This window comes from Oryzias latipes, chromosome 16 (assembly GCF_002234675.1).
Source record: "Oryzias latipes chromosome 16, ASM223467v1".
Lineage (NCBI taxonomy): Eukaryota > Metazoa > Chordata > Actinopteri > Beloniformes > Adrianichthyidae > Oryzias > Oryzias latipes.
Genome location: NC_019874.2, coordinates 21,840,304 through 21,852,449, shown reverse-complemented (window position 1 = coordinate 21,852,449; position 12,146 = coordinate 21,840,304). Strand labels below are relative to the sequence as shown.

Here is a 12,146-nt window from a genome sequence, read left to right as displayed (position 1 = left end):
GTTACCCCAGCTTCAACTTCTAGCAGCCTTTTAAAAGAAATAGTTATTAAGTTTAATTTAAACAAATTAACATTAAGTTAAATAATTTCTGAATACTAACTAGTCTGACAATAAGCCTGTCCAAAGAGGAACGTTTTCAGTCTAGCTTTGAATGTAGAAAATGAATCGGCCTCTCTTACATGAGCTGGGAGTTTATTCCATAAGACAGGGGCTTGGTGGCTAAACGCTCTACCTCCAACCGTACTTTTACTAATTCTAGGAACCACAAGCAGTCCTGCATTTTGCGAGCGAAGTGTTCTCATTGGATGGTAAGGGACTATGAGGTCCTTAATATAGGACGGGGCCATTCCATGTAAGGCCTTATAAGTTAACAGGAGGATCTTGAACTTGATTCTAGAATCAACTGGGAGCCAATGGAGCGAAACTAACACAGGAGTGATGTGATCTCTTCTGCTAGTTCCTGCTAACAATCTAGATGCTGCGTTCTGAACAAGCTGGAGACTTCTTAAGGAACTCTTGGGACACAAAGACTTCAACCCCACCAACAAAACCTAAGACCCCAACAACTATCATCCAACTACCATCCTAACAACTCCATCTTTAACAGATCCTCCAACAACAGTTAATAGCAGGTATCCTAATATTGTTTTCATCTTTCATATTCTCTATGGGTTTTCTCTGAAACAACGGATCTTTTAAAAGTATTGAAGAATATGCAGATGTTAGATTATAAATTTTTAACCAGCAGCTTACCTGTTAAGATTAGGTGTGACTTTTGCCTCAGTGGGTTGTAAAGCCAGGTTCCCACTGTTAATGACACAAAAGAGCACAATTTACCAGCACAGTAACACAAAACGTGTGGATGTCTAGATGTTTTGAGTGTATAAGTAATTTTAGCGTTTAAGCTTACTCAATAACAGTTTCATGCATGTGGTGCCATATAAATTAATGACATATAATCAGTGCATTTATTTAATGCTGTTGCATTGGCGATTTGGATAATATTGCATTGTTTTTTACAGTAAATTTTGTGCATTTTACTGGCCATTTAAAGTTGAAAACAAGTTATTTGATCTGCTCGTCAGGGTTCAAAATAAAACAGAATCCCAGATTGCTTGCAGTAAAGTTGACCTTTCTGGACACCTCTGTGACAACTTTCAGAGAGGTTTCTTTGAATATAAAGGTTTTGAATCGAAGGACAGCCACTATGGTTCTGCTCAACAGGGTGACCGGATTTAGATCACGTTTAGTCGGATTAGGGCTAATAGATGTATCCGTTTATTTATTTATTTTGTAAATCACAGTAATCTAACAGTTATGAGTATTAATTCCATGATATAATCATTAATTTGATCGTCTTTTCTGCTTTGCCATCCACAGCTTTTCTCCAAACATGAAGCCTTCTGCCATTCTCATCTTTCTGTTCACTTTGATTCGCCTGATGCCCTGATGGAAATCTCTGTCCCTCACCTTGGAGAAAGTGACTTCATAAACCTATTTATGCTTTTTTCAGGATTACAAGTTAGATTGAAAACTTTTAAAACAGGAAACTGAGTTGAAGTTATGATAAAAATAAAGGTTTCCGTAAATTGTTAAATAAATCACGGTGATGGTAACATATATGTAATTTATTTAATATACTGTTAAATCAGTTTTGATGAATGTATTTTCTGCCTATTTTGCTTAACTCTGACTTTTTAAAAATTTTGAATGTGCTCCTTAAGAAATGTAAAACCAGGAACTCATTTATTTTCTTCTAAGAATATGTTATAGTAATTATTCTTCATTATATTGTGTACTGGCAAATTTAAGTATATCATTATCTATGTATAATGTTAATATTATCAATAAAAAGAGGAAAGTTTAACTCTATAAAAGTTGTAAAGTTATTTGTTTGGTGTTAAAATTGTGTACCAAAACATGAGATTTCTGAAGTAAAGCAGGGGGAAGGCTTGTAAAATACCATTAACCTTTAAACACACATTAAAATTAAATATTCTAAAAGTGAAATATTTTTTACATTTTAACAGAGCGGCTGATTAGAGAATACATCACATTCCATCAGAGGAGAAACTGCTAACAATCTTTAAAGAAAGAATCGAATCTAGCTAAATTTCTGTGAGAACCATTATTAGCTTATAGGATAACATGTTTAAAAAGTAAAATGCTAAGGTAATGAAATAGAAATAAAAATAAATGTCAGACAAATGTGGGAAGTTATGCAAATCCTAATTTTTATCGTAGTTTTTTCTTTTCTTTTCTAGAAAATAACATGACAAGTTAAACACTCATGACATGTCAATCAACATTCACTTGTGTTTTTAGTTTCAATTAAAACTGCGTCACAACAAAAGACCAGGGTAGCAATTAACACCATTTTCAGCCAGTTATTCATTGCCATTCAAATGAACATCAAAAAATACATTAAATATATTTAATTTAACAAGTAACGTAAACACAAACGAGCAATTAAGGCCAGGTGTGTCGTGCTAACATTAAGTAGACAAACACACCCGCCCTTGTTATTTAGGTAACTATACTACGTGTGGGGATCAAATTTTTACTATAGAATATAAAATAATTACCTTTAGGTTCATCCCAAAATGAAGCTTCATTTAGAAGTACTTTCTCCTTCCTGTTCAGCTCTCTATTGACAGATGTTGTTGGTGTTAAAAGAGTGCACACTCTTTTTGTTTTGGCCAGCAGAGGGCGCCTTTCCTCACGACGTATATCATAAATATTATTAATATTTTTTTTCAGTTAGAAAGCGCTTAATGAACCTAAAATTTAAAGTTGATTTAAAAAATGTCATGAATTTCCCGTTGTGGCATTAATGTACTCACTTCTATTGGGTATTTGTGTCATTTCACATTTGTATCACCCTCAGTATTATTCATTGTTCTCTAGCCTGGAGTACAGTGGCGGTTTTTGATATGGGCGATGTGGGCGGTCGCCCAGGGCGGCACTTCATAGGGGGCGGCATTTGCCGTGCCTGAGGCGTTACACCTAATGTGCTACATACTATATTCAAAGAGGAAGCTTGGAGCTTTTAATTTGAAATTGCTTCAGCAGCCGACACTTAGTGCTTAAGTTTGACACATCAGACTCTTAAGAATGTCTTCCTCCTATTTGCTCTTCACACTTATGGTGCAAAAAAAAAAAAAAAAAAAAAAAAAAAAAGAATATCTCAGAGTGAAACAACGTAAAACAGGCACATGAAAAGGAAATAGGCAGAACAAACACCCGTGCTCAACCCAATTTCGAAAAAAGCAGGCAATGGAGATTATTTCCCACAATTCTTTGCTCCGACACAGCAGACCCGATGCGCACGTGACCACCGCCCTCTGCTGCAAGACGCTTGCGGCCACACCTCTTTGCGGTAGTCTTTGGAACATAAGTCAAAAAACTCGAGAGGGGAGCGCAACTCGCCGGTGGCTGGGTGAATCACACTAACAGGTGATTGGGAGTCATTTTCTATCTAACAATCAACTCTGGGCCGCAGCTGCGCCTCCCGTCATAGAGACGGAGCCGCGTGTGTCAGAGGGAAGGGGAGGGGGAGGGGTGGTGCGGGCAGACCATTTTTTATGGATTGAGTTTTTTTGGAGGATTTCTGCTGCTGGTGTTGCACGAATTTAGGGAAATGCCAAATATTTCTGGAGTAATCCCACTGATGAGTTCTAAGATTTAGTCTTTAATGTTTCATAAGACCTTAACATATTAATCACAATAAGTTTTATTTTTTAGATCTAATCCCTCTGTTATGTTTCACAAAGACACACACAGGACGTCACACATTAAGAAATTATTGCTAAAAATGAAGCAGGAGTCCAGCTCTAAAAAAATGTCTCTAAAAAATGATGAAAGAGCAAAAAAAATGGAATTATTTGATATAATTTCTTATTAATATTTCCAGGCTTTCTTTGCTTTTTGTCCTGCAGCATGTTCATATTTGTATAATTTTGACAGAATATATTTATATGGACAACAAAATATTACAACTTATTTAAGGTTTAACTTGTGTTCCTGTTTTTATTCATATTTATGTTCAAAAAGTTCAGTTTAAAAGGTTTAAAAGTTTAGCTTTAGTGTGTTCAGTAAACATTTATCTTCTTCGGCCCAAAACCTTAAGCGTGTTTTTAACTTAGGCCCCTGTGTGACTGAGTTTGACCCCCCTGTAATACGAGTCTAGAAAATTCATGCATTTTTTTGTGTAAAATGGCTAAATAGAAGATAGGGAACACAACAGGATGTTGTCAAATTTTGTATGTGTGTGTGGGGGGGGGGGGGCGCTGGTGGGGTTACTCGCCCAGGGAATAAGTTAGTGTAGAACCGCCACTGCTGGAGTATGTAAATTTTTGACTGGTCTTCACCAGGTTTCCACACACTATAGCTGCAGTGTTGATCAGTTCTTCCACTCAGATCTTCCTAAGAGCTGTGATGTTGTCAGGCCATTTCTGGGCAACACTTTCAACTCCAGCCACAGATTCTCTGCTGGACTGAAGTGCAGACACTGACTAGACCACAGCAGAACATTGAAATGCTTTAATAGCAACTCATTTGTTGCCTGGGTGATGAGTTTTCGATCCTTGTCATGCTGGAATATCCAGACACACTTTGTTCTCCATGATCTCACCAACAGAAAGACATTTTACCCCAAATCTCACCAAATGGCTCCATCCATCCTTTCTTTCTTTTCCTTAGTTGTCCTGTCTCTTTGCAGAACAAAAAGCTCCAAACAGTAGCGGTTTTAGGCACGGGCCATACGGGCGATCGCCCGGGGCGGAAAAATGACGGAGGGGCGGCGCCAGCGGCTCAGCTCTTGTAAAATACTTTATGAATCACTATTGGTTTACTTATATCACAGAGTTTGTAACAGCCTGAAACCTGGCGGCGCCCCCGCCCCGCAGCTGCGCTCTCTCCTGTCTTTGAGAAGTAGACGCAAATGTGTTTGAGAAGGAGAAGGGAGGGGGCGCGGGGTGAAGAAGGAGAAGGGAGGGGGCGCGGGGTGAAGGATGCAGGCTGAGAGGTGAGCACGGAGCGCAAAACGCATGCGCAAACCTGGCTGGATCTTCTTCCAGGGGGGCAACGGTCGCGGGCCGCGGCTCAGTGCTTGATGAAAAAATAAAAATAAAAATTGCGCCGCCATGTAGCGAATTGGCGCCCCTGGGTGCAGCTGCACGCGCTCCCTCTGGAAATGTATGACGAACGGGGGGGGGGCTGCGGGTATAAAAAAGGTATAAAAAAATCATGCTTTTTTGGTTATTTTTGTGTGAAATGCCCAAATAAAAAATGGGAAAACAAAAAAAATTCTTCACTTAGATGACAGTTGGTTTAGTCGACAGACTTGATACCTATGTCAGGACATTTATGCTAAATGCAAAAACATCTGAAATATGGAGAAAAAAGGTCAAAGCTGGTGCCCAATTTAGAAAGAAAAGAGAAGAAGAGGTGAAAAGAGACAAAGAAAAGGGTATTATCGCATAGCTAGATGCACGTTTTCTAAATTCGAATGCTACCTGCCCTCCAACAACAACAACGTTGCAGAGGAAAAATCTCTTGTTTGGTCTATCATGACCAAAACTGAAGTAGGCCCAAATATTGCAAATAACGTCATTTTTAAGATATTTATTCTTAAATGTTTGCTCTGCCTTAACTTGTAACATTAGTTATGATTCGTGTGTCTGTCTGCTCTGCTGTAACACAAAGTTTTTGTTGTGTTTTATTGTTGTATATTAGTTCATAATGTTAAATAAGCTGTGATGGTAGCATGCTGCTGCTATAGCTATAGCTATAGCTGCTGCTGCTGCTGCTGCTGCTGCTGCTGCTGTTAGCTTTTTAAAACTCCAGTTGATCAAGTCATACCTGCAGCACTATAGCTATAGCTATAGCTATAGCTGCTGCTGCTGCTGCTGCTGCTGCTGCTGCTGCTGCTGCTGTTAGCTTTTTAAAACTCCAGTTGATCAAGTCATACCTGAGATCACCAATGTCTCAGGAGCAACTCACTAACCTGCTGTTGTTAGTATCAATCATTCAGGGGGGGAGCAGATTTCATATGATGACGTTATTGACAAGCTTGCATCAGGAAGGCCACAAAGGTTAGGTTTTAGTTAGTGTTTTCTGTTCTTAGTGCTGCAGTCACATTTATTCTAGTGTATTATTTGTGTGATTTGTAGTTTATAATATTTATTTCAGATTATTTGTGTTTATTAAATATTTCCTAACTGTATTTTCAGTTACAATAAATGGACAAAGTGACTCTATTGGGGGGGAGGGGGGGGGGGGGGGGCAGAGGAGGGTCTCGCCCGGGGAGTAATTCAGGGTAGAACCGCCACTGGCTCCAAAGCACGAGGTTACTCAGAGATGGCCATTAGTAATCTTTGCTCCAGATGTACCAACTCTCTTCACATCATTAACCAGTTCCTCCGGTGTTTTTTTTGAGCCATTTCTTCACCGTTCTCAGGATCGTTTACCTCCCCAGGTAAGAGAGATCCTCAGTGATCCTGAATTTCTTCCATTTTCTAAAAATTGCTCCTATAGTTGATCTCTTCTCGCCAAACCACTTGTTTGATTTCCATTAGTTCATCCCAGTCTTGTTAAGGTCTACAATCTTGTCCCTTGTGTCCGTTTGACATCTCTTAGGTCATGGTGGAGAGACTGCAGTCTGACCGTTTCAGGGTGTGTACAGGTGTCTTTTATACAGATAACCAGTTCATACAGGTGACTTTACACAGGTAAAGAGCAGATAACCAACAGGTCTGTGAGAAACAGAATTCTCATTTTAGGAAGTAGATTCCTTATTTTCTGCATGATTATACAAACAAATTCTTTAAAGATCATACAATGGGATTTTCTTGGATTCTTTTTGCTATATTTAGTATACCTTTAATAATTATAGTCCTCTTCATCCTTTTAAGTGGGACAACTTGCAGAACTGCTGACTGCCAAATCATTTTTTGCCCAACTGTAAAGAAAACTAATTATATATAAAATAAAAGCTTTGCAGATGATCCGTTCTTTGAAAACACTCCATACTAAATGAACATGAACACAGCATCCAGTTGTAAAAAAAAATGTAGTCACATTTATTTTAGTCCTTACATGACAACCATATATTATGTCTCACCACCTACTTTACAACACGTTCTCATGCGTGACTTGAATCCCTCTGCTATTTATGACTCTAGCCTTCAAAACACCATACAGGAAAGACGTGTGCTACAATATGTAGGCATGGCTTGGCCAGTTCTGGCTTCGTGGAAAACGTCTCTCTGTCCGGCCCCAAATTCTCAGTTGTAAGAGAGTCTCTGCATCCAATTCTTAAAACTTAGTCCAGGTTTCTGTGTGTCTGCCGGTCCGGGCTGCAGCCTGTGAGCCGGATCAGGGCAGCTGGAGCGCCTCTAGCCAATGGTCACGCCAACCCCACATTGGAACTTGTTCTTGCGATGGTTGAGGAAAGCACCGAGGGCCAGTGTGAGAGGAAGCGGCACCAGTTTCTTCTCAAGGGTTGCACCAACCACCCAATTACTGTCAACTGTGCCTACATAGTGAAACACAAAGTTGAAGACGCACACATTTGGTAACCTTTACATAACACGTCACTTGTGCTGCAATCAAAAATGCTTTCATTTACCTTTAAACAACAAGTTGGCTTTGGGGAGATCCAGCTGATAACCAAAAGATGTCGTAGTGTCCTCCATCCGTGTGCTGGCTTCAAATTCAACCCCAACCTGCAACTGCAAACAAAGAAACCAATAAATACGTCTTAGGGGTGTAACGAATAATCGACTTAATAGATTTATAATCCAATCAGAACGATCTGTCTGATGTGAATTTAATCAACCTATTTAATCAACCTATACTATTTATTATAAGATCCAAATTAAATAAATGGATTAAATTAATATTGGAAAACCCATTTGGATTGAGGCACGGCGGTTTTCTTTTTACTGTAACGTAAAAACGACCAAGTGCATCACAGTGGACAACACGCATGACAGCAAAAAATGACCAAGCCATCATTCCAGTCCAATGTGTGGAAACTCTTAGAATTTAGCAAAGACATGAGCATACAGTGTGGTAGAATGCTTCATGATGTTCCGTTTGTATTATTTTATATGGAAAAACAACAGTAGGGTTAACTTTAGAAAACTAAAATGTGAATGGATTTGCCATTAATTCTTGTTTACTTGCTTGTTTGTACACAGATTTAATTTATACTTGATTGTCTTGCAAGAAACACAAAGAATCTGGAAGGTCAGTGAAAAGGATTGTTCGACATGAACCAACATCGACTAAAAATCATATCAGCAGCTGAAAATTATGATATGAATCTTTAAAATGAATCATTAACACCCCTATTAAGTCCACAATAACATTTAACCAAATGACTTGTTCTGTTAAATACAGAGTTATGGCAGTGACAAATATTCCAAAGGAGCACACCAAAATGCCATTAGTGGGACGATCCTTCTTTATATTTTTTTAATTAAATGCAGATTATGAGCAGTGAAATTTGGAATGAAACATTCGTCAACTAACTCACACTTTGAAGCTTTAAAAAAAGAGTTTAAATTTTGTTTTTAACTTTACAATATTTATGAAGAAAAGGCTGAACCTTTGAAACGTTAATTTGGTGAAAACAGTGTTCTTCTTATGGTTTTTTGTGTTTTACAGCCAACTTACAAAAAAACAAAACAAAAAAAAAAAAAAAAAACGAGTTAATGGCATAAAAACATGGGTTTGAGCTGTACACAGATTTCTGACATGAAGTACCTGCTCATTAGCTTTGTGGTAGTATGTAGCATGAGCTCCAGCTCCTCCCACAGTTAAAGTAGCAACAAAGTTGTCACCTTAAGGAAAGAAAAATAGGCTGCTTTCAACATGTCAGACTATATATGGATCAAAGCAACAATGTTTTTGAGCATCAATATCAACATAAGTGAATATACAAAAACTCAAGCTAAGAATCATCAGGATGACAAAAGTACCTGTGTATCTGCCCAGCAGAGAGGTTACAGTCCCTTCCTCGCCTGGTCTCCTGTGATACACCAGCTCTCCACCCAGAGCCAGAGCCGGCGTGACTGACTGGAGATAGTGAGCAACTACAATACCTACAGGAAAATCCACGCATTAATCACTTAGATTAATAAAAAAATCCTTCATGTTTGGCACACATAATTTTATTTCAACGTTTTCATATTCAGCTTTCACTTTCTTCGATGGAGCAAGTCTTGAATACGACTTTAATTAGATTTACAATAACTGTTAATGAATATGCAACAACTCGTGCAGAGCCAAAGGAACACAACGAAGCTGAACACCAAAGCTCTTTGGTAAATTATTGCGCTCGTTTTTGACACCAAAGGAACAACAGCGTCCATTCTGAGGATGTGTAAACTTAAGCTGCACCAGAATCTGTCCACAATCCTCTAAAAGAATACAGATGTAAAAAAACAAAAACGTGCTTATTTATTCACCAAGCATATAAATCGGAGTTTCTCATGAATGCTTTGAATAAATTCAAACACAGATTTGCTTCAGGTTTAGGAATATGCTTTTGGACAAATGCTTTTTCACAGAAAGCTTTATGCACGTCACAGCAGAGGCAGCAGACTGAAATTTGATGTGCAAATAACTTTGACATCTGACCAAGTGGCACAACAAGCGCCAATGAGCCGCCGTCTTACAAAAGCGGTTCAATGTGTCCCCTGCTTTAAAGTTAAACTGGTATTAGTTGTTAGTGGTCTGTGATCACAGAAAGGCACGTGACATGAATTTGAAATGAAATCCATACCAGATCCAACAAGCACGTCTGGATTTCCGAGTGTAACAGCAGTGGTGAAGTCTTTCCCGCGGTATTCCATGTCACACTGCCAGTTCACAAACTTTTGTTGCTGAGTCTACAACAAAAGAAAATAAACATGTGAACACCAACTAATAACACAAAGGAAGCAAATTAACTCTGAAAGGCAAAGTTTGTGAATTTTCGTTTGTTTACATACTTGAATGGCTATCTTGGTGCGTACAGCTTTGGTTAGTTGGTGGATGATCTGAGCATTCAGGCTGCCAGTGTTGTCCATGTCTCCGACTAAAACGGGAAATAACTACAAGAAAAACACAATTTGCACATTTTAAGTTATCAAAATCTTAACAGTGATTAAAGTTGGAGAAAAAAACTTTGTACTACATGACTTTTTGGCTATTTATGTGGTACAGTGTGCTTTGTACATCTTTGTGTTAAAGGCTTGGATTCCATGTTATTAGGGTAGTTGATTAACGAAAAGCTCCGATAAAAATAAATTTTAAAATTGTGGTTTGAATAAATAACAGCTAGAAAATGTAACTCTAGATTTAAAGACCCACTCTGATGAAAACTGTTCTCATGATGGAGAACTCATGATGGAGGTAAAATTCAGGCGGACTAAAACAGGAAGTCACAGAAAACCATTAGGGTGTTTACCTCAGCAGGTCCTGTCTGTTTGTTGCCAACATAGGTCGAGCCAAATCGGTAACCAGAGTCACCCAGGGTGCTGAGGGTCACAGTGTGGCTAACCTGAAAGTGGTTACTAAGGCCTTTGTTCACCACTAAGCGCACCCCTTCCATCTGCAGGGGGAAAACCTCTACAAGACAGACAAATCAAATGACTTCTTATGCTCAACACAAGTTTCCACACTGGCGAAGATTAGGTATCATTTTCCTGAAAATGATGTCAGCGTCTCACCTTTACATTTGCGGTGGCACTCCTCGTACGTGCCAGGGTTTGGAAGGGATGAATCTGCATCGCCTGCCTCCTGTCCAGATTCAGCTGTGGAGGGAACGGAGGACACGGGGGGCATGGTGAACCCAGGAGGGACTGACACCAGCCCTGGCACCCCCTGACCACCAGACGCTGCAGCTGGGGCTGGACTGGGGGAGGTGGCAGCCAGTACACTGCCCATCCTCTGAGACTATGACAGACTAACACAACAAACACATTATTTAGACAACTTACTATGTTACAATTGACATGAAGTAATAATTTAATTTACATCTTAGTTAAAGTTCTGTTTTTCTATACTATTTCACTATAAATGTCACTTTGCTGCTGCAGACCAAAGAATTTGGGATAAACCCATGGGATATAAAGTCTTATCTTATCTTACACTCCCTACTATTAACAATTCGTAGTATGTCAACATTTTATCAAGTAATCATAAATATAACAAGCATGTTCAGCAAATTATCACCCAACTGGTTTAGGTGGAAAATATTGATCAACTTCCCCAAACTTGATTAGCTACTCAGTGTTTCTATGCTAGCAAAGATGGTACAGAGACAGCAGGTTAAATAACTGTAGTGTAGCCCAGGCCCAGTAATTCATCCTCGACACGCCAAAAAAAATTCAATGAAGGCAAGAAAAAAAGATGTCAAAAATTACACTCCAGTTTAAACATATGATGCGTTACTAAATAAAGCAAACAGACCGCAAAAAGGCTTATTAATGGCAATTTTAGCTGTTAAGGAGAAGTGCGAGGTTTAGTGTGTAGCTAGCTAGCTAGCTAGCAGGGTTGGTAGCCATGTGGAGGCGACCACGAGATCAAATTGAGGAAAACCACAGAGGTCTAATACAAAGTAAAACTACGCGATAGAGTCCGCAAGATTTATAATATCATTTTTAAGTCAAATCCCAGCAGGTAGGATACTCACGCGGACGGTTAAGGGGTCTAGGGGGTACTTGCACACCGGCAAAGTTCACGACAAACGTCCGCGACCGGAGTACACAAGCGCCTGCCCACTACCCCGAACTCAAGTGATGATTGGTCGACAGAAATCCATCCTCAACTTCTATTGGTCAAGAAACTGCGAGGACAGTAAAATCCAGGTGACGTAGGCCGAGATTGATTCGCTGAACATCGGGATCTTTCATGCTTGTTCTGAATGACACTCCAAGGGTACGCCTAAATCTGAGGTTGCAGGTAAAAAGGCCCTTAAAAAAGCAAACGAAGGCGTGACGCCTAAATGTGGGAAGCAGTTATAAAACTCAAGATCTTTATTTGTGTATGTTTTGCAGATAAAATGTATGAAATACAGGTACTATTAATATGATAGTAATAGCTAGCGTTAATACAAGCTTTGAAATCTACTAAAAGTGTGTTTAAAACAATGT

The 12,146-nt window shown here is 39.1% G+C and overlaps 1 protein-coding gene across 1 annotated transcript; it reads right to left on the bottom strand.

Moving 5' to 3' along the window:
• Positions 1 to 7,053: 7,053 nt before the first annotated feature.
• Positions 7,054 to 11,930, bottom strand: tomm40 (translocase of outer mitochondrial membrane 40). The gene is made up of 9 exons (XM_004078016.3): positions 11,687 to 11,930; positions 10,722 to 10,957; positions 10,460 to 10,620; positions 10,002 to 10,103; positions 9,794 to 9,899; positions 8,988 to 9,110; positions 8,773 to 8,849; positions 7,631 to 7,733; positions 7,054 to 7,537 (listed from the first exon to the last, which is right to left on the bottom strand). The coding sequence occupies exons 2-9, from the start codon at positions 10,936 to 10,938 to the stop codon at positions 7,398 to 7,400; spliced, it is 1,029 nt and encodes a 342-aa protein (XP_004078064.1). The 5' UTR covers positions 10,939 to 10,957; positions 11,687 to 11,930; the 3' UTR covers positions 7,054 to 7,397.
• Positions 11,931 to 12,146: the final 216 nt, after the last annotated feature.

What these genes read in the sequence shown, in the direction of transcription:
- tomm40 (XM_004078016.3), bottom strand. Translation starts at nt 10,938, where the DNA reads ATGGGCAGTGTACTGGCTGCCACCTCCCCCAGTCCAGCCCCAGCTGCA. An exon ending in GTGCCACCGCAAATGTAAAG is followed by an intron (nt 10,621 to 10,721) that starts GTGAGACGCTGA and finishes TCTGTCTTGTAG; the next exon opens with AGGTTTTCCCCCTGCAGATG. An exon ending in TCTGCTGGGCAGATACACAG is followed by an intron (nt 8,850 to 8,987) that starts GTACTTTTGTCA and finishes TCTTTCCTTAAG; the next exon opens with GTGACAACTTTGTTGCTACT.